At 39.8% G+C, this 27,896-nt stretch overlaps 1 protein-coding gene across 2 annotated transcripts; it reads right to left on the minus strand.

The window, feature by feature from the left end:
• LOC117291581 (insulin-like peptide) lies at positions 1 to 27,678 on the minus strand. 2 transcript variants are annotated; one of them, XM_033773395.1, is made up of 4 exons: positions 27,518 to 27,678; positions 5,318 to 5,478; positions 2,675 to 3,387; positions 1 to 1,985 (listed from the first exon to the last, which is right to left on the minus strand). In XM_033773395.1, exons 1-4 carry the CDS (start codon positions 27,553 to 27,555, stop codon positions 1,818 to 1,820), a joined length of 1,080 nt encoding a protein of 359 aa, XP_033629286.1. In that variant the 5' UTR covers positions 27,556 to 27,678; the 3' UTR covers positions 1 to 1,817. The 2 variants fall into 2 exon arrangements, with proteins under 2 accessions (XP_033629286.1, XP_033629285.1); XM_033773394.1 differs by lacking the exon at positions 27,518 to 27,678 and adding an exon at positions 9,210 to 9,686.
• Between the last annotated feature and the right edge of the window lie 218 nt (positions 27,679 to 27,896).

Consider the following 27,896-nt stretch of genomic DNA (forward strand, 5'->3'; position numbering starts at 1 on the left):
TTTGATTTGTGTTTTATCACCTCATTTTATTTTGCATTTCCCATCATAGAGAATGGCAGTTCACAGTTATCATGAATAACAACACAGCGAAATAGAGATCGAATTGTAGAAAATCTCAGTCAAAATATCTTGTTCAAGTTTCCTTTGGACAATAATGTATAATTAATCCTCTATCAAGTCCTAAAACGCAAATTCTATTTTGGATAATTACTTATTATTAAAGCATCAAGATCATTTTCAAGATAGTCATTTCCCAAAAGCTGTTAAAAATACCTAAAGAAAGTATGCATTGACAGCTTTTGTCACTGTTAATTCAAATTAACTAAATTCAATAGTGAACACTGAATTTAATCCAATTAACTTTTGAATTATATTGAGCAATGTACCCTGTTTTAAATATCCTTTAGCATAAATAAATAATTTAGCATAAATACGACAGAAGTGCACTGAGTGCCCGTAAGTTGGGCAGTTGTCATGTTCTCTCTCAATAATAATGCCATGCCTATCTGTCATTATTAAACTGTAGGTTTCGTATATACCTGTACCATAAACCTGCTTTAATGACTTCTAGTTATCGTTAGAAAATATTTACGTAACATACGCAGGAAGGTCACTGTGGTGGCCAATCAGGGAACTATAGGACAATATTATTAACTTCAAAAAGGTTTTATTAGAAAAATAAAAAATATATAAATAAACACGTCATCCGTTTGAATAATAATCTTTGCGCTATAGTATTCTTCGTCTGGCTGATGAAGGTATAAGCACACTCTATACTTCCCAATAGTTTATGGACGTCTGTTTCCCTTTTAGTGAGCAAATCAAAACTGTAATCTCTCCTAACTCAATAACTAGTAAGGTCACTTGATCATCATCATAATAATATTGTGTGCAATTTGTTATTATTTTCCACCTGTCCTGGAAAGGATAATATCTTATTAGCAGTACAGGAAGAAAGCCCGTTCTTGTTTCCATTCAAGAAAGAACTGTTGACCTAATCGCAAAACCACTTCAACCTAGGCCCTTCATAAAGCCTGTAAGCAGAAAAAAATGCAAAGAAAACATAATCTTGCTTTGGAAAACAAGCTTACCAGCCAGAATACCATACATATACCATTGCTGCATGCGACTGCATGGGTACCCCACTAATTTACTGCTTAACAGCTTTATGAAATTGGACTCTCGAAGTAAAATACGGGCTTCGTCAGCTGCCTGTGGAAAAAAAGGTTTTTCAGACTGGGTGCCCTTATAAACTTTACTGTGAGCAATTCCTTGTAGGAAGAGCGCTATTTCGTATCTGTAAGTTTTTTGGACGCTATGAGCATGATCGTGGGAAGAACACGTCCTTTTGATCTTGGGAAGAAAATTTCCTTCTAAAGTGTATAAAATGAAGAGAACTTCCATCTGATCAATGAAAGAGCGCTTCATCCGCCCTAAGAGTTAACAACCATTTAAATTATTTCGTAAATTGTACATTTGGTTCACAGTTAAGCATACCGCCCTCCTCGTCCGACAAAACTCAACTCCCGAGTGCAAAGTAGACACAAATCGTCACATCGCTATATAGCTTTCTCATCATGTCTAATTACACCTTCCCCTCTCTCTATCTCTCATTGTCTTTACCTATCCATAGTCCAAGGGGTCTGGGATAATAAATATCAATAAATATTTCCGTTGCTTTCCAAATCCAAGCTCCCAGTTTTTATAAAAGTCAGTTTGAAATCGATCAGTGATGAGCAGTGAAAGTTAATACTAACAAACTGAACTTTAAATCATTGGGTTAAAGTCGTCTAGTTCTCGACTCGTTGATGGGGTGATCAGCGATTACCATTGTCTGGTTGGAAGCCTATCATATCACTGAGCACGGCCGTAATCGTGGTGATCAGATCATCTTTCTTGACCTCTGGTGACCCCGCCCCCGCCGTGTCTGTTTCGGTGCCGTTTACTGACGAATGTTCCCCGGATGTGCTGTTCCGACCACCATTCTGTGTTTGGAGAGAAACAAATTGGAGTCAGTCAGAGGTACATTTGCACCCTAACGAAGTGAAGGCTTTTCATATACGCTTTGACAGATTATGTCGCTACAATTGATACAAAAACATCTTTGTTAGACCTTTGTTTCAAATTGCAATAATGAATTGCAAGAAACTATTCAGCAAAATTGCTGTTACCTAGAACTCCTTTCTGGAGAAGCTGTGGTTCTGGAAAGAGCCAGTGTGGTCTTGGCGTTTCAAACAGTATACTCCGCCCTTCCAATGGATGGGGGCTGTAATGTACCTATACGATCATTTTGACTTGTGTTTTTTTTTCCCCCGATCTCATTTTTGGGGAGGCAAGGAGGCGGCAAGTGAGCCCCCTGCGCCCTCTGGTTGCACCACTGGTAAATTGTAACAGGGTCCTTAGGGCCAAGTCACTTGAGGGCATTCACAGGCAACCAATTCCAGGCATTCACGTTTCGAGCGTTCACACATTCAGTTATTGGGGTAAGATTGTTTGAAGACAAGTCATACTCATGTGCTACCAAAATGGTCCTGCAGCATGACCTTCATTTGGTTGCCTCCAAGTTGCATGTAAAAGCCAACGAGGCAATGACTTAGACTCTAAAGTTCTTTGTTTTTGGTGATGACGAACTGGACACAATTATAGTGTTCATTTTGAGTTTCATCGCACTAACCTTTAGAGGGCGCTCTTGTACTGCGAGTGGAGTAGTGGCTGCAACAGAATGGTCTTTCTTATCTCCCTTCGACTTCCTCTTGGAGTTGGACTGCTTCCGTTGTTCTCTCAGCTCCCTTTCCCGATGTCTCTGTCGTCTCCTTCTAAGCTTCTCTTCCCTTCTACTGCTGCTTGATCCTCTCCTTTCACTGCTTAGACCCCTCCTCCTGCTGTTATTTGCTCTTCTCTCCGAGCTAACCCCCTTGTGGGTCCTATTTCTACCTCGCTCTTTTGAATTGTCCCTAATGTTGTTTGGTTCCGGTTTATTTACTTCGTTATCTTCATCCTGTATGCTTTCTCCTCGTTCTGATGGACTGCTATCGTCTGGTTTATCATAAGGTGCGCCCTCTTCGTTGTCATAACTGCCCTCGTTCGACTCTGTCGTGGTTTTACTTCTGTTCGTCACGGTGTCATGCGTGAGTACGCCGTCCACACGCGACATTTGGGAGCCTTCGGTGGCTAGCTGGTCTGAGTAGTCGACGACCACATCTTTCGTCCGTCGGTCTTCTGTTAATGGCGCCATTTTTGTTGTTGTTGTTGGGGCTGCTGTGGATGGTTGTGTTTGCGATGGCGGTGCTGGTAGATTGCAGTAGGTCTCGAGGATTGAAGACTCGCAAAGGGACTGGCAACATCTTGTCGCAATGCCGTCGTGTGTCGGCGCTCGACGTGAAAAACCTATAGTTGAAAAAAAAAGGTTTCCATATAAATTCACCACTTGTAAACAGACTATTTTGAGTAACTACTTCCTTCAAAGAAAGGTGGTTTTAAGAGAAATGCGCTCAAAAGTTGAGAAACGTTTCATATGAAACGTTTCTCAGATTGTATTTTCCATTGGAGGATTATGTTCTCTCTGCGTGGACCTTCGATAAACTAAAAACGCTACCATCTTTTGAAATACCATATTTACAGCTTCTTTGTTCTGCAATTACATAAGATGAAAAAGACACACACACAAATGGTTCCCAAAACCAAAGGTATACTTTGCCTTTTTAGTTTGAATCATCAAACAAAATGATTTACTAGAAGAGCACCCTCTCGTGACCATTAATGTCTATTTACAATTAGTTATCGAATCTTGGCATCTGTAATAATCAACCCAGTCTGAATTACCTTGAGGTCATTGCTCAGTTGATGACACTATTATTCATTATCTGGCATAAAAATTCCATTGCACTGCCACACAATAGAGCCTCCAGATACCATAATTCGCACACTTTCTAGTGTTTCCACTATCAGCTCGTAAAAGAGTCATATAATATACGACCTATTTTTCTGTTAGATTTTGAAATGCAGTCAATGGTTACATAATTCAACCATGTGCCTTTTGGAAAACAGTCAACTCGCCCCCAGTCAAGTCCTATTTAATACAAAGTCGCCGTATACAAAGTTGTCCCCTATAGCAAAGTCGCCAGTCACATACAATCTCACCCGTTTCAAAGTTGCCCCAGAAAAAGTCGCCCTTACCCCATGTCGACCCCTTCCCCCTCAACACAGTCGCCCCCCCCCTACAAAGTCTACCAGTATGAAGGTGCTAGATGCCTTTTTCGCCTTGCGGCGCGCCTCTTCCTTGGCAAAACAGCCAATTTCGAAACTTTGAAATGGGAAAAAAAACGCCATGAATTTACCAAAGAAAGCAACGTTTTCTTTGCCATGTCATGGAAAACCTTGTTCTTCTCGGCAAACAAACCAGCACACCATTTTCACATAACCCATTTCAAAGCGCCAGCCAGTGATCTTTGAAGGCTTGTTTTTTCGCTGGCTATAAAAATAAAAAATGACATGAGGCTTAACAAAGCTCCGTGATGTCATTATCAATGAGGGAGAAAGTTATGCCAGACACGCCGCCGGTCGAAATGCGCCGCCGGACCCACGGACCGACTTGCTCGGGACGCGGGGTAGTCGCGCACTGTTGTACTTTTCCCCGGTCCCTTGCGGGAAATTGGAGAGGAAAATATGACTAGTTCCGCCAGGAGTGTTGAAAGAAATGAAACAATTATTGTTTCTTTGGTGGTCGATGCCAGATTTCGCTGATGACACGACAGTGGAACTCATAACAGTTTCATTGCATCTCAATGCGAGAAATTTGCATTTGTAAAAACAAAAATGATCAAATAAACAAAAATGACCTATTAATAACAAGAAATACAATGACATGAATATGAATATTATGTACAAACTTGTTAATTTGCATATAAGTGTGATAAATTATTTTTGTCTGAATTTTTTTTTTTAAGTTTTTCGTTTAACACGAAGCGCGTCAATCTCGCTCTGATAGAAAGGGGATATTGATCTCAGTATGATCAAACATGATCAATTAATAATCAACCAATCAATCAATTAATTAATCAAAGCAATTTATATAGCTCTGATACCCATACAAAATATTATGTTCAAATGCGCTTTGAAAAAAAACGAAAAAAAACCATAAATTTGCAGCTGCCAAACATCATCTTGGACCAATCAAAACACAGGTATGGAAAGCTTACGTCACAGCCTGTTTATTGAATGAAATCATTGTATCCAATGAAATCACTGGTTATGTAAAGCCAATACCTGTCTTTATGATAAAGACCGGGCACCAGTCTACCCTTAAAGGTGTTCTTACTTTGTCCAGGTGAATAGTAACCTCTATCACCACAGATTGACCTAAGCGTCTCCGTTAACTCCCTTCCACACAGCTGGACTGGAGAGGCATAGTTTAGCATAGAGGCGTGAGCCAACACTTCGAATAGTACTATCAGCTGATATTGGTTCATCTTGAATAATCTGAAAAGACAAAACGAAGATCAAAATAACTACAAAACAACATTTTTTTCAAAGACCATCTTCAGTGTGTTTTTTATTTATTAACTGGAAAATACCAAAGAGTTGTACAGCAACAGACGGCTGTATCCGAGAACTTATAGCACCAGGGCTCCATTTTGAAGATCAGCATTTTTTTTATAAAGCACAAAAGGCAACCATTAGCCGACATAATTTTCTTCCCATAAAGACTTTACTCGGATACTGCAATGCAAGACTTGACTATTTTTATTACACTGATTCGACTCGGATTTAATACTGTAATAGAAAACTGGAACAACTGTATTGCAAGACTTGACTCATCTGCACACTACCGGACTTTCTCCTTTATTGCTCCGCGAATATGGAACAACCTCCCAGTACGCATCAGCGTAACTCTTACCATTGTTTAAAAAAATCTCTCAAAACTCACTTGTATCAGATGTAATTTGTTGTATTTTTAGTTCCATTGGTTTTGCTCTCTTCAGCGCTTTGATCTTGATGTAAAGGCGCTTTATAAATATTTAGTTGGATGTATATGTATGACTCGTTTCATACCATTGACTCGACTCGGATTTAATACTGTAAAAGAAAACTGGAACAACTTTATTACAAGACTCGACTCGTTTCATTACAATGACTCACTCGATTTAATAAAATGGAACCTAACTTGAATCACCACACTGTGATACCTAATTCGTTTAGATAAACTGACTCGACTTGATTTAATACAATGGACCCTGACCTGAATCACCACAACTCGAAACGAATTGCTGATTGGAACACTTTACTCGGGTCTGTAACGAAAGTCTTTTTGCTCACTTTTGAGTTACTTTCTATTTACTTGATAATTTTACTTGAAATTCCATGTGTATTTTTTTATTGGGGAATGGTTTACACATTCAACCCGGGGACCCATAACTAAAGAGCACAATATAGTCCCCAGTTGGGTAAACGCCCCCAGTTGGAGAGTGCGTACAGAACCAATGGGAGCTGTTGCCCCAAAAGTTAGTGTGCAAACAAAAGAGGGCATTATATGACGTCCCCGTGCAGGTGTTTTACGCACTTGTGGGTGGGTTGGGGTGGGGGTGGGTGTTGGAAGGGGTGCTGAGGTGGTTGTCTTGAGTCCGGAGTAGATAACACACGTCTATCGATATCGTTGTGATATTAGTCGAAATCTCATCGAGATATACTAATGATGTCTAGAGAAACTTTGTTATCTGATGAGCGACCTGATAGTGCTACATTGTATAAGGGTCTGCGTAAAACTTCTCAGACGCCCAGACAATGGACAGGCAGATTGTCTTTCAACAATGTTGAACAATAGTGTCAATGTCCTGCTGACAGCTTCATTTTATCTGTGCCAAGAACGATGAGGTACATTTTCGTTATCGAAGAAATCGAGTTGATAATGTTTGCTGAGTAGTTGCTGCATTTGAAGATCATGATGCACCAGTCTCAAAATGAGTTACAACCACGATTTTTTACTAAATTTGTTACTATTGTTTGAACCACAAAGACGGCGCTTTCAACGCCATTGCATCGCCATCTGAGAAACGTTTCTGACAGTAACGTGTCTCAGATTCAAATTTGGGGATGACTGGTATATTTTCTTTCACCACATTACTTCAAAGTGAAATGATTCTCAACATGCCTTTAATTATAATATCGAAAGCTGCTGTTTTTCTACCCAGTAAGTTTGGATTGCCATTAGTTTTAAGAGTGATTAATTTTACTGTTTGGCATCAAGTAGGTCTACACTCAGTTCACACACGCCCTCACGGGGTCCAAAAAATACTGCAAACTGCAGTAGACGACGACTTGATACCAAGACTACGCCGACTGAGCACAGATTAACAGACCTTGCATGGTCACACTGCCAAGCACTTTCTGAACATGTACACGTATTCACAATAATTAAATATACAAATCAGGGGCCATTTTTATAGAGCTGCTTAAGCAAAAAATTCGCTTAAGCACGAAAATAGCTCGCTTATTTTACACATGTTACTGGCAAAAGTTTCATGCCATATACATTGCTTGTGACTGGTATTTTAGCTGTTTTTTACTTAGCATAACAATTGAGTGAAGTCTTGGCCGGTTATCTGATTTTACTAGGCAAGGATCTTTTTGCTTAAGCAAAATTTTGTGCTTAAGCAGCTCTATGAAATTGGGCCCAGACTCTAACCTCCAAGCCTTGGTTTAGTTACATTGATTTAAAACAAAAAGTCCATTGTGAGTATACACCCGCATAATTATGACGTCACGCGCCTATGAAGACCTTTTTATTGGCTGAGAGTTGTGCGTGGCGCGTGCACACATGCGCGTTTCCCTTCTCTGACTTCAGTGAATTTGGATCTTGTACCCATGAGTTTATTTGTTGATTCGTAGCTGTCGACATAACAGCTTTATGAGATTGGACCTACGTCAAACATACTGACTGTCTCAAGACATTATTGTTACCCTCTTTTCAAAAGTAAAGTGCGCACTCAACGAAAACATTCGGTCAACTTTGTACAATAGAGTCGCACCCAGTGATATAAACACAACGTCAAAAGTTCAATGTATTTTAGATTCTAAACAGGGTAATGTAGCTATCAAGTTATAATTGACAAGTTTCTCTCATAAATATACAACGTCAATTTCAGTCACACCGGTGTCGTCTAGATTACCAATTTTCTCGGTAGAAATCGAAAGTATTGTTTTCTAAAGCTTGCTCCAGTAACTTTATCGGCAGCTTTTTGGGTCAAACTGTTTGTGCGTGGAAGTTTGTTGTTCTTGGTTTCATTTCCTAGTCTTGGTAATCCTGTGACTTGTAAAAACGACTAAATGAGACTGAAGTTTCACTCCTATATATCTATCTACGGTTTTATCTTGTTGGTAAAGGCAAAGTATACCTTTAATTTTTGAAGCTCTTCGATTGTTTGAATCAAATGTAAATGTAGAAATATAATACACAAATATAAATGTAAAAATCTCGTTTCAAAGGGTAATCGCGGTTTCGAGATATCGCCAAAAAACTGGAGCGAGTATGTCCACGCATGAAAAATAATCACTGCTATAATTATCGGGAGTACAAAATCTGATAAACGTCGATAGAATGGGTTCTCATGTTCAATATTTGGGGCATAACTGATATCTTTTTACATAACCACATTACTTTAAATCTAGAAAACAAATCGTTACTTTCACAAAAGTGTGGTTAAACGCCTGTTTAACTTTTCGGGCATTAACTATTTGATCAACACTGAAGTTACATAAAATTCCGACTGTACACCAATCGGATGACATTTACAATCTATGTCTTGTTAATACCTGTCTACATTTGTAATATTCAACACTGACTAACATAAGAACAAAATGGGACCAGACCAAAATGTCTTCCCAGCCTCGGTTTTGTTACAATACATTGATTCAAAGAGTGAAATCAAAAGTCAGAAATAGCTAAAAATGTCAGAAGCGTGCGCTCGATGACAGGAGAGGAGACAATATTGAAGCTACATATTATTTAAAAATAGATCAATCATAATTACGCCACAGGGATAATTTAAAAGGGATTCATTATAGAATAAGTGTGGAAGGGTTGATGAGACAATAACGTGAAAAGAGCAACCCAGGAGAGTATTGAAGACAAAATGAAGTCAAAAGTAGAAACCCACATCGAGACTACTCGATCTACGATCGACCATTATATTTTGATTAATTAACCATCATACCTGTAAATGGGTGACTTGTGATTCGTCCAATAGCCGACAAAAACGAACGCTCAATTAAACTTCGGCAGTTCAAGTTTTGAAGTTTTGAAGTTGGAGAGTTGAAAAACCGAAGTTATAGCAAGCTCGGGAAAGGAATGAAGTTGGATGTTGCTAGCAGGGTGTGGATGGAAGAAGCAAGCAGTCATGTAGCATGATCAAGACCGGTGACCGAAGAGGTAGCCAAGTGTCGACAAATACCTGTTTTTATAGCCAGCAGTCAGTTAACTTTTTACTTAGCATACGCCAGAACAAATATGTTGCAATTATACATCCTCGTGAAACAGATAACCTGGATTTGATACAAAGTCATCAGAAATGAACCCACACAATCTTTCAAGATCTCGCCTTTATCGAGTAACTAAGTAACCGGCTAGATGAAGAGGTTGGTGGTGGGATGCTGCGACGTCATAATTGAAATTCCACATCACAGTGAGACTACTAATCTTAGAGATGTTGAGGACGCAGCGATGCGGGAGGAAACAAGTATTTTCAGTGAAAGTGTTCGGTATTTGTAAAGTTTAGATTCCCCCAAGTTGTGATGATTGAGTGTGGGTGAAATAATGAGTTGAAATTATGCAAGCTTCTGGTTTTGACACCATCCCTCCTTCGGTGTTACCAAAGTGTTAAACCACGCCCTCTCGCTATACTTTGGCACCAATAATTGAAATGTCATAACTGCTTGAACGACATTCGTCAGTTTGCACACACGTGGGTGGAGGGGGTATGGAGCCGATGTAAGGCCCACCCACTTGATGCCTAGTGCTTACAGGGTTCAGACAGTGATGGGCTGGCCCCAACCAAACAGCCGACCATCTGAATAGCGTGATCCCCGGCGGGTCATGAAGAGGCGACCCTGGCCCGTTTAGGCTAGCCGTGCTCCTCTCGTATTCTGCCCTTGCCTCGAGTATGGGATGGTTGTGTTGAATTGGGTTGATGGTTGTTGCACGTGAGGTGGGAGATTGGAGCAATCTCGAATCTTGAAGTAGATATCGCCATATCCTAATCTTTCAGTTTGGTCGCATGCACAAGACGTTCACAAACTGTTGGAATTTCCTCTTTCACGGCATTCCCCCACCTCCACATGAATAACAACACGATGCATTTTGGTTTGTACAAAAACAAATTGAATGTTAAAAAAGTGACAAATTCCAGGACGAAAAACATTTAAGATGAAAAGGTTAGGAATTGACATTCCTCTTAAAACAATCTTGATTGTAGGATAGTGAGATACATGCACCATCAGACAAAGAGTTCAAATGGGATGCAGTAGCCTACGTGGAATTAAGCTGTTGGAATGGGTCTTTGTTCTACATCTCAGCCAAGTAAAGGTGTAGATAGCCTGGTTTGGCACATTTACCATGAAAATATCGGTAGAAAAGACAGATGTTGGCCACAGACATTACAGTAGGAACGATAAAAACCCTACTTAATAGACTGAAAGCTTTCCTTCGGTCAAACTTTGACGCTCTCTGACGCATGGACGGTTGAAATTACTGTTCTCCTCGTTTCGTGCTGAAAAATGTTTCCCCCTTCAACATCTTAGGTTTCGTATATTAATACATTTATCACCCATGCCATGATAACTACTACTGAGTTGTGTCTCGTGTTGATGGGTAATAATTGACGATCTTCTTGTGTAATAAAATCGGTCCTACGTCACCGGGTTCCACGGGCATACGATATGCTAATTACAAACGCCACACAAACTCTATCCTGTATTCGGCGTTGCATTTACACGGCAACAACGCATGAGTACCTTAATAGTGCGGCTTCTTCTACATGAGAAAATCATTGGATTCGAACCCACGACCCGTACAATCTGACAGGACTCAAACCGTGAGCATCTTGTGACCGGACACTCTCTATGGTCTGGGCCAAACATAGAGTCGTATTGACACTGATCCCTGAGGTATACGCCAAAATGTCATTGATTGTAGCAGGTGGGAGGGTTGGGCTCAAACCCCACCCGAGTAATCTGTAAATCAAGTATTGAACCATGTAACATGAAGACCATTCATTCATCATGTACACAACAGACGTATAACTTATTGTCTCTTGTGAATTTATAAACCATTTCAAACAGTCAACGACTGTTTTGATTGGCTAACATTGGCTCGGTCATGACCCCCAGGTGGTGGCGTCCCAGGAAACAGTATTGGTGATTTTCAGTCGCGTACTGTGTAGTACAAGTTAAACCCAGTGTTTCAGTTTCGATTATAAGACGCTCAGTTATCGTGGAAAACAACCAATTTAAAATTATGTATTTATCTGCTTGAAGTCCACTTTATGTTCACCACGGGCCATCGAAACGGAATAAAAACTTGGATCAGGACTAGCCACTTGATCATAAAATAAGAGGTTTGGTGTAGTGGGGTTATTTCAGAGAAAGCGCAAACTCAGTCAGAGTTCACTCTAGTTTTCCTCTTTCATGCTTGACACTAATTTTGACTGAGAATCTGGAGACCAAGGAGCACACACAAAGAGTTTTGAAACATTAATGATGTGTTGTTGCTCTCTCAGAACACGCCCTGAAAATGATATTTTGTTTGCTTAAGTGTTTACTCAAAGACTAAGGGCATCGGAATGTATCATTGATGCCTAATCCATCATTAAACCCACCACTTCAAACTTGTTGTTACTCATACCTATACTATTTGTCTACATATAGCTGTTGGCTCTAAACAAAAGTCACGTAAACATTTAAAACAATTGCCGAATGTCCTTGTCACATGGATTTAATTGGACGTATATTAGAGACCTCTCTCCCCGCAAGCGAAAAAATCAGATATACCCGAAGATCGACTCATGAGTGAGCCTTGAACTTGCAGCGAGAGGCCGAGTGAAGCTGCCGGCCTATCGGCCTGGAGACTGGGGCTACTTGCTCCTCGCGATCAGGAATGTCTTCGGAATTCTTTTTAAACGGATGTTCAGCCCAAAGGCTTGTTTTTTAAAAAAGGTCAAGAGTTGAAAGTAAGTCCAAGAAAGGAAACATGGATTATGATCTCACTTGTTTTTGCTTACAAGTTGGATTTGTGGCGGCTACGAAGAATAACTACACGTCAACAAAATCAAGAAAATTTGTTTAGCGGTTGGGTGTCCATGCATAATGAAAACAATTGAATGTGTCTTACCTCTCTTCCGCAACCTCGACCCAACGATTTGAATAAAGGCAGACGACAGGCTCTTAATCACACCTCTACTCCATTTAGAATGACCAAAATAAAAACTCGTAACCAGAATTTATACTACACCAGCAGTGGTGCGGAGAACCTGGCAAGCCTCCATTTTTCACCACCCCCTTTTTTCACCCTCCAAATATTTGTCCTGGAAAATATGTTGTCATAAACCATTTCCGAAACGCCACTAATAGAGGAAATTTATTACACGTGTTGTCTAACAATCCATTAAGACAATAATATAAGATGTTGGACTCATGATTGTTTCCTCGATATCTCTGCGTTTAACGGTATAGATGAAGGATCATCACACCATGTCTGTCAACAGCGTGGGAGTTTCAAAGACGAATTCTCGCCCACGTGTATAGAACAAACTTCAAACGGAGAGGTTCGCATAGTATGACTTTTCCGCACTGTAACCGAGGAGTAATTAAAACAAGTGAGATGCTTTGGTGCTTGTTTTGGAATATCTCTAAGGATGGGATGAAACTATCAATAGAAAGGGACTAAACACGTGGGTGTATCTTCTCTGTTTTTCTCTTTTTCTCAATTATTTTTAAGAAAGCTGCCGAGCGCAAACAGACTGAAGTAGGATCAAGTGATGGCAGACTACTTGTACACAAAGACAATATTTAAAGATAGATTGAGTGCCAAGTGCATGCGATGTGTTGTTAAAATGTACACTATCAGTTGGTATCCAAGCAATGAGGTGTACTTAGATTGTCGTTTGTCAAACTATTTCTTCTACTGAAGTGTTGGTGGCATCAAAGTTAACGTGAGATTGTAAGAAGACAATTACTATAAAACTAGCAAAGACAAAGCAAAATGTCCTTGTCCTATTGTTGAATTAAGAAATATGTGGCTCACAACTTAAGCAGGTTTTTTTTTGTAAACATTAGAAACAATGAAAGAGAAAACGAAAATGAAAGGAGGTGGTCGGGTTATCGTAGTGTTACGATAGGACCCCGGTTCGAATCACGCCGAGGGGCACCGTATGGATTGGGTTTCCAGTCCCTGTCTGCGTGGGTTTTCCCTGGAATATTTATTTCATGTTTTCCTCCCACATCTAAAACTGAAACTTCATTCCTTAATTGTCTTCTCTCCATTTGGGTTCTTGGCTAGTACAGTGATGACGTTTGCTTTTCTGGGAGTTTATGGCTCCCATAACGCAAAATAAATGCAGTGGAAGAATATCGCTTCAAGAATATTTGCATGTTTTTCTTAACAGCTCTAACTGGCGTGGTTTGTTTCATTATATCAAAATGTAATTTTTGTTTTTCAATTTTGGAAAAAGAACCTTTATCCCCCCTAAATCAATATTTTGGCAAACAAAATGTACACATAATGAAACTGCCTCTAGCTAAATGTTGGTATTTTCACCAGTTTCCCCGAGTCACTTCTGTCTGTCCTCCATGGTCATTCCAACAAGTTGTATTATTGTGGTCATACTGTCATGTTAGATTGCCATGTTTATTCATCACTTTTAAGTTTGACGGGCACAGTATCCCCCCAACGACGTGTTGCAAAACTTCCCGTGGGTGTAGTGTACAATGTAATTAAGACGTGGGGACTCACAGTTGCCTCTTAGCCGTTAATATGAGCCGATCTACGGCGGCAAATAACGGGACTAAGAGGGGCGCGTGCTCGTTACCATGGTCCAGTGGTCTCGAAGAACTCCCACACTCACACGACACATCATCTGCTGCCTACATCAAACCATCTATATTGGTTTTTGGACTTGTTTAATTGCGATGTCTTCTAATGGTTTATTTGTTCCTGTAGCATCTTAACGCAACTCATCCCCACGCAAATTCAGCCTTTGTGAAGGTTGTTTTGATGTGTATCAGGTATTGGCATGGGTTGATTTGGAGGCGATTACCAAATGGTCTATGGGTACTTGTTGAATCACACAGAAATTAATGTCCACATATTTACATTAAACTTACACGGTTTGAAGATTATGGTAGTAGTAGAAAGCTCCCCTTAGAATATTACTTGCTGATGTGCTATATAGTGTTTAAGGAATAAGTAAAACAATGTCCCACTCGGAAAATAATTTTCGTCTCAGGAAACGAACATTATCATCCGCATGTAAAACGTATACACCAGCATGATAGAAATGTAGCTAATGGTAATTGTTAATCCCAACAATCATTATTTCAAAATGAGGGCCACCCGGAGCCACGGGCAAACGGGGGAACTTTCCCCCAGTGCCCCCCCCCCCCCCCCAAATCCCCACACACCAACCGCCGTGTCGATGAAGAACATTGTCAGTTTAAGCTGCGGGAACACGTTTATGGGCAATAAGCTTAAAGTCCAGTTATTGGGCTGACACATGATGAAGCTTTTAACCCCGTTGTAAAGCCAGTTGTATTTGTAACAATCACAGAACTTCATGACCGCACTGAACTAACGAGCAAAGGGTGATGACCTAAATATGAAAAGGAGTCAGTGGTTCAGTTCGACTGGGTGGCCGTGGCCAGCACGAATCAGGCCCGAGTTAAACATGACCACAGAGCCGATGAGCCGTGACACCACACAGGGCCTGTCTGGTGACGGGGTCTTTCCTCGGCTCGTCCTGTTGGTCCGATGATATAGACTGACACTTTAAGGGACTCTCGAATCAATTATGGTTATTAACCAATAAGCAGGAACAATTTTCTGCTGAGCAGAAATGAGCAGGATACTCACAAATTGTACATGTCACAGTTTGGCTGGTTAGTCCTGGTAAGCATTATTGTGTTGTGCTGAGCTACATTTTACAAGCAGCTCTGTGGAATTGGGCCCATGTAACTCCACACGGAGTATCTCTTGGGATTTCATTCTCGTCGCGTGTTGTTTCATATACGCAGACCCCAGGGCCAAACCGATTGTGAAGGTTTTTTTCAGGAACACTATCTTTGCTGCTTGCATTGCACTTATTCTGTTTGGAAACTATGCTTTCGCCAGTCGTCAAATGAGAACCACATGGCCAGGGGTCTTCCCTTACAAGTAGGCCCTATATCATACGTCTGTGAACAACAACTTTTATCAAGTAATGCCGCCCCCCCCCCACCCCCACCAAACAACCAAAACATATAAAAAGACGTAATAATAAAGCGAAAATTGTTCTCCCCAAAAATAAATTTAACCCGAGAAAATATAAGACAATTTGGATTTCGACCGAGCTTCTTCCTCCATGGTCCGAGTGCTCCACAAACCTTTCTTCATTTCGTAAAACAATGTGATCCTTATCTCTTTAGCCCATATTCATTGTTTTCGCAAGATAAGGAAGCTGTGATCACTAACAGGGAAAAACAGCGCCCGAACTCTAATAAAGTTACTCGCTTCGTTAACAGTCTTTCTTAGAGACAGAATAAGTCATCTTTCCGTGTGGGTTTTATTTTTCTTCTTCTTACAGAAACTGAAGCACAAAGCTGTGGTGTGTTGTTGGTGCGTTTTTGAGTGAGCGAGTCAGGTTGGTTGGTGGTAACTGATTGCTTTTCCGCGGATAAGTCCATGTTTTTCTACTAAAGCTCTTAGTGTTGAGTGATAATGCCTGGTCATAAGTGTACAGGGAATTTAAGTGTAGGAGTTTACGTTCACACTAACGGTAAACCGCACACCACTAAACCTGAGCAATGTGTGTTGAGCACACATTATTAACATGTCAATTGTCAGTGCTTTTCAAAACACAGCTACCGTGTGATACAAACTTATTGTATCATAAAGGGGCGGACGACATAAATTGTTAGCATCACCTGACTGGAGAACAGACCAAAAAGTTCAGGACTCTCAAAAATATGTCTCTGTTTATAAGAAGTTCCCGTATACTTTGTACACAAAATTAATGCTCTTTAATACAGGGGTTGTGGGTTCGAACCCCACCCGAGTATCATCTATACCTGTTGATCTGTAGGTCTTGAATTAAATGTAGGCAACACGTACATATACATGTAGCCTTTTACACAATGGAATCCTCATTTTGTCACGCATTTCATTTTTAAAGAATTGTTGTTATTTTTTTGTTTGTTGTTTTTTTCATCTGGTCCAGAATCAAGTAGAATTTAAGGTTGCCGAGTGAACGGTGCATGTAAAGAGCCCACTCTGAATAATCGTAGCAAGGTTGTGAATTTTCACATGGGTCCCTTGTAAAACCATTATGTATGCTATCTTTAATTACATTGGTTTCTTTAAGACGGAGTAGAGTCTTAGGTACCGTCTTAAACAATCATGGCCCTCAGCTTCAAAGTCCTCCTCAGCTTAGAAACTGATTTTGGGATGGGGGTATGTCAAACCTTATTGAATTGATTCTAGGTGGCCTATATCAAGTTACACAATGACCCAAAACTACGTGTGACACCAACCGGCAAAAAACAATAAAATTACTTTCTAGACCTTCCTGAAAATATCATAAAAACAATCCCAGACATTTCCAGACAATCGAAAACAAAGTCGTAAATCAACAATTAATCCAAGTCAGATGCAACTTTTTATTTGCTTTTTTTTCCAGTTCAAGCTTTAGTCGCGATCATTGTACGCAGTCAATGTGAACCATATGATAACAGCTATTTCTTTGCCATAACGTTATCTTTATAACATATCTATGGGGTCCAGCGTTAAACTGCAGACTTGCAATCACAAGGTTGTAGGTTCGAATCCTACCAAGTCTACCGCCGATTTCACAACGACTAGAATAGGTTTCGTCTAGTTAATACTAAACTACAATTTATTGATAAGAGAACATGTTTGGAGACATTTTTATACATCGAGTTTCTAGCAGAAATTGATTGCTCAGGCAAAGCAAATCTTATATATTGGAAGATCATAAGGTATGTGGTTGTATTTACGATGAATACGTCACAAAAACAAGGAACATTATGTTCCTTCTATTTTCGTAGGTTTAGAAGTGACCTGTTTAAAAGTTCCAGGTCATTCAAAAACCTACGAAAAGGAAAGTATGTACGCCCCCTCCCCCTCCAACTCACCCGCCCCAAAAAGGGGTCGCTTTGTGAAAACTGAAAAAGAGTCACTTTATAAAAGCAGCATACACATTTCAAATTCAGCCAATCTAGTTTGCACCAAGAGTGTTTGATTTCCGTATGCTCACATTCTCCCGGTCCGTGTATGCCTAGTTCCTTTGGTAGATCACGAACTTTTTCATATACTTCTTTCTTAAAAAAAAAACAATTCAGTGAACGTGTTTCTACCTGACGTGGCGTCATTTTTATCCCCTCGTATTCAAGACTTTATGTTTTTTAATAAACAACTTTTGAAGAGAGAGGGAGGAAAAGAGCTCCGAAATTCCCTGGGGTAAAGTTGGGGTCGCGGTTGGCATTTTAGATGAATGAGATGTTTGCTTTGCGCTTGTGTAGTATGAGTTGTTTGCGGGCAGGCTGGGCTCAAGGGACCATCTGCGTTACCTTTTAGCAGACTACCCCCTTTCGGGCGGTTCAGATTTGAGAAGTTCAATGTCAACTAAATTAGTACGGGATCAAGGAGCTGTTTTGTCTGGTTGAACATTTTGTTAATTAGTTAGGAGGTATTAACGACGATTTTGAAGATGGTCCATGTGGTCAGAGGGCTGGGAAACCTAATTGCGATTGTCAAACCGTTAATTACACCGTTTCACGCAATCTTCTCCTTACTTTATCGTGCCCAGAACCCGTGTTGTGTCATTTACAGATTGCTCACTCTCATGCTATGGACCAACAATAATGGAACACTTTTCCAAATCACATCAAGGATGCTCAGACTTTTCATGTTTTATAAGAAACTGCTCAAATTTGTTCTAATGGTCAACATTAGTGTAGACTGTAATTAATTTCATGTAACTGTCTTCTGCGCATTTAAACAGTTTCTGTTGATTTTGGTGTGACATGAATATCTTCCGATTGATTGAATGATTGGATAAAATCATCTACATAACTGCTGCCCTATTTCGTGAAATGTGTCCTCAACTGATAGATCTAGAATTACGGGGCTTTGTTGTGAGATATTGTGTAGTCACCTTTTACATTCGTGTCTGGAGTCAAAAATGACTTAAGTTCAACGGACCCTGGAAGGCCAGGCCGGCTAAGAGAAGAAAAAAAATCTGCAAATAAGTTGTCAAGTTCAGAATTTCTAGCTTGTCCCCTCGAGGGGCAATTTCTGGGCCACCAAATTGCCACCATCTTGTGCGATCACTGCGGATAAATCGCATGCCTCCGTGAACAGATCACAACAACAACGTTAAAATGCTGAAAGGAACTCGGTGGGGCTTGAAAGCCGACTTGTGGACGAATATATGGGACATTCGAATCTCGGTCATGTTCGTGTATAGAGACCGAAGTTGGACTTGGATACCAAATTCACCATGTCTCAATTTACTCCGTTGATTTCAATAAATATTTGGTTTGCGGTAACACCATGTGTGTATTTACATACCAGGTAGATTTTTGTTCTTTTAGAGAACCGCGGAGTAGATTTTCGGATTTCAGGAGACTTCTCTCTTCTGCAAAGAACTGTCCTGCTTTTTATCCTGGGCGGAAGGTAGAATCTTGTTGATTTCGGTTTGCGAAAAATAAACATTTTACTGCTTTCTTCCTCCGTAATTTAATGTAAGTTAACTTAAATTCATGCTTTGTGATTTCGGTTCATGAAGAGGAATCAATATGCTGTTTTCTGAGGAGAAATAATCCGCAAGTTTGGTTTACGCGGCCTTGACTGACCTTTACCTTTAAAGCGGCCAAGACTTGAGCCACGGATTCAGTGCATTGGTTTTACTTCCCTCCACAAATTTCTACAAAATACAAGAAAGTGTGCTTCAAACTCATGGGCCCATGGCCCTTTTTTCTGTCTCCCCAAAGATAAATCTGGGCTAAATGTCTGCCTCATTGGTTGTGAGTAGTGCCTAGTGGATTTGACCCAAATCAACAACTGAGAATGTTGATGGTTTCTTTTCTGCTGCATAGTATATACTGAACAAGTTCAAACTTCCGGAAACGGAGTTCAATACTTGTAGACGATCAAAGTGTTTAAATAACAGGTGGTAAGTCGGGAGAATGTCTTAAGTAAGTGATCAGAAATATTATTTCTGACATGCTCGAATAACTACGAGCCCCTCAAGACCGACCCACGTAACCCGCCGCGATTGTAAATAAAGGTACTTGTCAGGGGACCGAACGGCGTGATTGGTCGGCAGTTGAAGGGCTGGTATCTCCCGGGAGTTGGGCTCGCTACGCCGGCGGTAAGAATCGAGGCAGCCGCCCTGCTGGCCGGTAAAGTCAGCCGGTTGTCGGCTTGCAGACAATTCAAAACAACTTCACCATCACGGCCAGGAGGGCTGGCAGGCAGGGCGAAACAAAAACTAGAAGTCAGACGAGAAACTAGTTTGTCCTAAAACAATTTAATTGAATGGTTTTGATACTGCAGACAATTATTGTTCAGGTTGCGCCGACAGTTAAAAATTTTGTTGTTGGTGTTTTTTCTTTTCTTTTCAATTGTAACATTTCAATATAAAAGGGACACACCATTGACCAATGAATGTCCAACCTGTAGCAATAACTCTTTAACATCGAATTACTTATTTGAAAACATTCATGTTTTATAAGCTATCAACCAACAATTTCAAGGGTTTTTTAATCTTGAAAACTAAACAAGGTTTAAGTTGATACAAGTAACACTAAATTAAAGGGAACGTATACATTTTGCCAATCACTCGTTAATAGCACTCAAAACTTGTCGATATCATTATAGCATTTTGAGAAACATTTCAATTCGACAGATATCAGTTGTCATGCCCAAAAATTTGAATCTGAGAAACGTTACTGTCAGTACGCTTCTTAGGTTGTGTATTCCTTTACAAAATTACTGATTGTTATTCTCCCTGGACAAGTTCGTTCTGGAATTCGGCGATATATCTCAAAAACGCGACCACCCTTAAAAAAAGAAATGTTAGTTTACATTACTATTAATTGAATCGAACGTGTCGAAAACCAAAGGTAAATTTTGCCTTTAATATTGTCCCCTTCACTAGGGTTGTCCCCGTCATCTACAAGGCGGTAGTGGGGGTTGGGGGGGGGGGGGGGACTTCTGTATTTTACTAGACTGTTGTTTTATTGTCAACAGTCACTTGCTTATTCTAAACAATGGAGGGCGCCTTGAGGAAGTCAATCTCTAACGTCACAGTTGGAGTTTCCACACACAAAAACAACAAAAGTTTTTATCAAGAAAACAAACTTAACCTTAAACGCATTTGCCGACAACGCGTCAATATTTGGACAACACTGAACCTGTAAGTAAGCTTTAACAATTGCATCATCAGGTTCGGCTTTACCTCGCTCTCCAATATGTCACGTGCGTTTCGAGGAACACAGAGAATTTTAAAAAGGACTCCACGTGTCAAAGACTTGTAAGAACTTTTCAGTTATTGAAACGAGCATGATGACGCCTTTATAAAAGACTATAAGCGAAGTTTCTAAGTTCCTACAATTTAGCAAGGTGCCCTAAATAAATTGCTCTCGTGTGAAAAGGGCTTTAAAATTATTTCGCGTACTTCTGCAATGTTGCAAATGATATGAGGGACCCTGGACAGTACACACCAAGTGTTTTCCTTGTCCTTTTACCCAATAATTGCTAACCTAAGTGCTAACCATGCTACAATTTAGAAATTTCTCTTTCTGGAGTAAAGTAGTTTTGAAAAAAGAAGTAACTTCTTAATTTTAATCGAAGAAGGAATTAAGGCCTGAGTGAACCTTTCTCATGGATCTGAAAGCACACCAGAGTTAAGCAACAGGGGTGTTTTTTCTTCTATTTTCTTGCAACTTCGATGACCAATTGAACCCAATTTTCACAGAGTTGTTTTTATGCATAGGCCTGTGTTGAGAATGGTTTTTGATAATTACCAAACGTGTCCAGTGCCTAATTTTTGATGATACTTATCATGTCTTGCCCATGAAATACCCTTTTTTCACAGTCAGTAAAATGAAGTACTGATGTTGTATTTCGGCGTTGATTGCTCTGTTTTGATGCCTCCTCCTCTGATCACGTGACAGGAAGACCTCACGAGAGTACAGAGGGACGTGACAACATGGTGCAACTTAAGACAAGACGGGAAAATGACCGTCGAAGGTCGGACACATTAATGGAATATTTCTCTTGTTGGTGGTCGCCAAACCATAGAAGGTTAAATCCTCATTACTTAGCCCCATCGGAGATGGCTTAATCAAGACAGCTTGCCAGACCCAGTCGACAGAACAACATCAATTGGCGTCGATGATTCTAACAATGTTTACCCCAAATCTGCGGGTATATACATCTGGGCCCAATTTCAAAGAGCCGCTTAAGCAGAAAACATTGCTTAACGATTGTCTGCTAAGCATAAATGGGCAGGAAACAGTCACAAACGGTACATGTGACATGGTAGTTTGCCAGCTGCTTTTGGGACCTAAGCGGTTCTATGAAATTGACCCTGGGCCAATTTTCAAAGCTCGAACTGCTTTAAGCATAAAAAAGTTACCACGCATAACAACATTTAATGCTTACCAGAATAAGGTTACCAGCTAACTTACTATTCTACAAAGTGGAACAGGTTATCCTTCTTATAGTTGTGCTTAGCAGAACAAAAAATGTTAAGCAACATTTTCTCTGCTGAAGCAGCTCTATGAAATTGTGACCCTGAATACTGTAACACAACTGGTGTAACAATCAGTAGCCTTTCGCTTCTTGGGATATCAAAGAAAAAAGACATGATATCCCCGTAGTTTCAAAAACAACTTTTTCCTTTCTCTCTTTGGCTCTCTCCTCTTATGTGGGAACTTTTGTGTTTGTTTTTTATTGCCGGGATATTTTGTTTCTCTTTTTTTCGCGACCTTGTTGGGGCATCAGAGCTAAATAGGTCGTAAAAACAAAATGAGTAAATTCTCACCATGGCATGTGTGGAATTATTGCGCAAAAGACCTTGCCGACTTGGTGTCTTTAAGAAGCTCATAATGATCTCAATTATATGTTAGGAAACAAACAAACAGACAAGATAATTCACTAAAGCTTAGGCAATGTCTTTCTTGCTAACATATGTACCAAAGTTCTACTGTTACGAATTGTTCACATCCTTTGTGCAAATTGTTAGTAAAAGTGACTGTTTACAAAAAAAAAGTACGTTTTTGCTCGCGTAACGTGCTGCTACCTCCCTATTGTCTTTGCTGTTTTTTGGTGTGGTTTTTTTTACATGTAATTTTGTAATGTTCTTCGTGTTATGCCGAATAAAAAATAACAATAGTGAAATAACAATAGTGAAACAGTCGTATGTACTCCCACACAAAATTTGTATAAGCTCTTTTTTAAATTGTTAGTAAAAGTGACTGTTTACAAAAAAAAGTACGTTTTTGCTCGCGTAACGTGCTGCTACCTCCCTATTGTCTTTGCTGTTTTTTGGTGGTGTTTATTTTACATGTAATTTTGTAATGTTCTTCGTGTTATGCCGAATAAAAAATAACAATAGTGAAACAGTCGTATGTACTCCATCAGTGGGCTGTGGGTTGCGGGTTTTCTATTACGCCAACACACGCAACGGCTGTATAGTCAGACACACCGCAATAACTCATCAATTTACAGGCAATGGGAAGTAATTAGTTAATGACATAGAATGTGTCGGTCTCCAGTGTGGCTTCGCGCCTTCGCCAGTGATTCTCATAGAAGTCTCGATTGACACAGGATAGCCCACTTCAAAAAAATTGCAACCGATGACTGTTGCATGTATCCTTTCCAAATAATAGAGCTGTGAGCTTATAAGAGTGCGAAATCGACCCTGGGTGGATTTCACAAAGAGTTAAGACTAGTATTTAATAACTCCTAAATAGTCCTAGGACTATAATCCCCTAGTTAGGACTATCTTTGTGAAATCGACACCAGCTACCTTTAGTTTTCATTCCCAACCCTCAGGTTCAAAGCCGCAGTAGAAAAATGGCTCTAGGGAAAATGTAGGCCTATCTCCGAGTGAGTATGTGTTTAGACTAATATTTGCATCTTCTTAGACGTCAATATAATAATAAACAATGTAATGTTTATATATTTGTATGCATAGACTCTCTAACGAACGTCACAGTTTCTGCTGAACGTTGCAAACTGCTCAACGTTCCCATAGCAACACTTCATTAGCCATTCTTCCCGAACCTAATTTTTGTTCTTTCTTTATAAATATTTTTTCCCCACGTTTATGTTCTTAATCAAATTTGTTTCTAGGGTGAACAATCACTGATGAGGTTGTTTGTTTGAATTACTGTGTAGCTGTAGTGTGGTGTGCAATCTATAGGTGAGAAATACTGATGTAAGTGTATAGTTGGTTGCAGTTCAGTTAATATCATTTCAACAGAGAGGTGGCGACAGAAATTCCGATGGAAAATCAAACATTCTTAGGGTTTCAATTAACAAAGAAACAAACGTTGAAACACAGAGATGTATAGTGGGTAATTATTGGGTCATAACCATGACCTTTAGTCGAACTTCGGTTCATGATATTTATTTAAAATCTTTCTGGTAAAGGAAGAAGTAGATCCTGAAAAGTGACAAGCACTTGAACCAAATAGTCCTGAAGATTCCGAGCTGGACGATGAAGAAATGACAGGTTTTAAAGTAGGAAATCCCCAAAAGGGAAAACTCAAGCAATCGGGTTGTAAAGATGTGTAGTAAAAATTAGTGGTGTCCATTTGTTCCATTGTGAAGAGACCCCGTAAGAGCTTATTGCCAGCGCCCCCCCCCCCCCCACTCTCTCTCTCTCTCTTTCTCTCAGTCGAACAATAATCTCCGTGTACCCCAATTGTTTCGACTTTATTTAGCGACGTCACGATTGGTTGTGCTGTTCCCTCATTCTTGTCCACAACCTTCTTCCCACAGTTGGTGTCCCCAGGTCCGAACGTTGTTATGGATTTCGATTGGCCCGGCCGTTCATAATCATTTAAGTTTGCAACTTGCAATTAAATTTACCGTAAAATAATTTGCTCCCCATCCCCTTTCGAGTGGCAAAAACAAAACTGAATGCAAAACTTAGTTCTCAAAATGTTTATAGGCTAATGGATTATTAAACACAAATTTGTCATAAGAGACCATTGCCTACAAGCTTGGCTTCCACAGTGTCACTTTGTCACTTTCACGTACAAATATTTTGCATGTTGTAATTACTTCTTTTTAGTGATATGTTTTGCTTTTCGATACTGTGGAAATAAATTAACCTACAATAAAGGCGATGCAAATAACAGCATAGGTGGCTTTCGAGACAGATCCCTACTTCTTCCATGCGTGAGGAATACAAACTATTGTTTCAGATTATTGGCATTTTTTCCCAAGAGGTATCGGGAGACAACCATCGAGATTTGACATTGAGCCAATGTTTGGGAAGATAACGGCCAGACTAGGTGCGGGGATCTATATCATTCAATTCATTCATTCAGGAACATTTGTTTCAATGCTGTCATTCAACATAAAATGCACAGCTTTGGCGAAATAACAAAAGCTATACATTTATGAGCACTGCAGTGACGCTTCTCAAACTTCGGCATAAAATCCTAGTATTTTGTACACAGCTCAACAAGTACTTCGCAGTGAGAAAGTTTCTGAACATAATTATGGTTAAAACTGTCAGACGCTGCTGTAGGCCTATACAGGCTTCTAACCACAAGTTACAATTAACAAACCTATACACGCCCTTTAATAAGGGCCGTAAGCTTTAATGTTTGCAAAATGTCACATTTTTATTTACACAATGTACTGAGAGAAAAAAATGCGGTCTAAAACCTCTCCAGATAAACAGTTTCATTTCAACATGAACGATACATCAAATCTTCGGCTAATAAGTGCGCCAATTTCCGTCAACAATTACCACAACGCAGTAACGCGCCTAGCCTAACTCACGAGTTGGATTTCTGATTTGAAAAAAAATTACTATTTGATGTTAAGTGTTCCTGTCAGTAAAAAACAGATTATGACGTCCTGAGAACATTGAAAAGTAAAAAACTAATTCGCCTTTAAGCACACGGTGATTCATCTGATTAGGTTGCACATTTTCTGGGGGTTTTGCACTTGTTTTTTAGATGAAGTCATCGACCCAACTTGCAGTGACGCATTCTAGCAAAATGAAGTACACACCATAGCACCAGTGCCACTTGGAGTTACAACAAAAGACTAGCACTACTGAGTCAATAGTGTCACTTCTAATCAACCACCCTAAAACACACGCACCGAGATGTTTGACTCATCAGTCCAAAGAAACAAGTTTCATTTCGATAAGAATTATTGTGAAACCCAACAACGATTTCCATAAAAGCATTACAATCTAAGAACATGGGTCCAATTTCATAACGCCTGTAAGTATAACAATTTGCTAAGCACAGAAAATGTATGCTTATAACAGAAACTGGTTTGAAGCAAAAATTCCATCAAGTTTACATCGTGTACGGCTGGTGCCCACTCATTTGTTTTTGCTTAGCCAAGACATTTTCTAAGCATCATTTTGTGCTTAACAGCTTTGGGCCCAGTGCGAACGTTTGAGGCCTCCCCCCCCCCCCCCCGGCTACACCACTTACGAACCCACCCATACTCTCCAATGAACACGCCCCTTCGTAAACCAATAAAAGTATCCATTAAAATTCATGGGCAATATCAATACTTCATATCAATATGTTAGCTCAAAATCAACATGTGACCACTTTACTCTCGCGCAGCATTTGACGGGGGAGTGGGGTTTGGGAACTGGGGAGGTTTAGCTGTCAAACAAGAGTGTCGCGGGAATATTGTCCAGTAGTGTTGGATGGATGTATCAAGATTGAATCAATTGAGCAATTAAGACTAAATAGAAAACAATAACCAAGAATATTATTTGTGAGCATTGTTGCAAGTCGTTGATAAAAAACTACACCCGTTAGCTGATGTTTAATTGGCTAGACTATTGTCTAAAGAGCTTTTTACGCTGCCATTGGCTATAACCAATGACATCTCTCTTGCTTTAACGACCAATTTGCACTTTTGAAAATTCTACATGCACCGACATCCAAAGTATTTATGATGCTAATAATCAATACAACACCTCTATTACTCAGCCACAAATGCTTGTTAGTTTGTTTTGAGAACCAATTTGGTCATTAACCCCCCCCCCCCCCCACCCATTCCTAAACAAAACGTCATCCTACTAATTGTCAATTGCCCAATTCTGATAATGAACATGGGTGTGTATTTAATTCAATCAAGGTTTTGCTGTCAGTCGAATCCTGAACTGGTGCTTCATTAATGGGCGTAGCTGTGTCAACTGATTAGCCAAACTATTGTACTCATAAAGGAAGATGTTTAGGATAGGAGGTATCTTGTTCCAAATGTTTCCTGAGATAAGTGTCTTAGATCTGATAAGCACAAATCTCACGTAATCTTAGCTTATTATAATACCATTATCTGGCATCTTGAGTTGCATTGTAAGGTAATTTGGTCACACAATTAAGATGGATTCATTAAGTTAGTCATCCTATGACAAGTCTTCAGAGTTGTTGATTTCACAAACTCCTGTCCCAGGTAACCATACGAATTTAAATTAAAACTATGTGGTCTATCTTCAGTTAATTGCATGTAATGTTGTGCTTACAAGATAAACAATGTGAGGTGATTTTTCAGGCAGGAACTGCACTTATGGGGTGTCTTGACATTATGGGTGTACCCCACAATTTTTATAACAGGTGTATCAAAGAAAATGGATCATACACGACAACACCTGGGGAAAGCCAACAATGTCGTTATAACATAACATAGTGACATTTTCTGCAGGAGTTGGAGTCCTTTCTGCATTAAAAGTATGGCTTCGTAAAAGATTAATATTTCAAGATCATAAAGTTTTTACCAAAACACATGGGTTGTACTTTTTATATAGAAACAATTTGCTATTGTTTAGTTGTCAAGTTCATTATATGAAACAAAGGTATGATATTAAAACAACATTAAATACTCTAGAAAAAGTGGAAGTGCACAATCGTTTTTAGGAGATGACAATGTCAGAATGAACACTCAGATATTCAAATTTAATTCACTAAGTCGGCATGATGCTCAGTAAATATCGACAGCCCCCAATTAATCGACTGCAAATCAGAAAATATCACTCACCTATGTTGACTGAACGAAGAAAAGTAATCCGAAAGCATGAGATGGAAAACAACCGCAGGAAAGTCGTTCAAAATTATAATAGATTTGTTAGTACTGAGTTGACACACACGAACTCTATACACGCGGCCACACACATCCAATCGTAGCTGGCAAAAAGTTAAGAAAGGCCGCTGAAACAAGGGCGCAATGCCAAGCAATTTCAGCTGACTCTTCAACCGCTGACTTGCTTGCCTTTAACTTAAGGCATGTACATGTATCAGTCATTATGTCATGCTCTAAAATAAACTTGTTTCTCCAGAGACGAGTAAGTCAATGCCTTCCTGTCGTTTTTGTTCTGCCTGGCGGCCTTACTCATGATGTGGCGGTACAGTGAAGAAAA

The sequence above is a fragment of the Asterias rubens genome, chromosome 6, assembly GCF_902459465.1.
Source record: "Asterias rubens chromosome 6, eAstRub1.3, whole genome shotgun sequence".
Classification (NCBI taxonomy): domain Eukaryota; kingdom Metazoa; phylum Echinodermata; class Asteroidea; order Forcipulatida; family Asteriidae; genus Asterias; species Asterias rubens.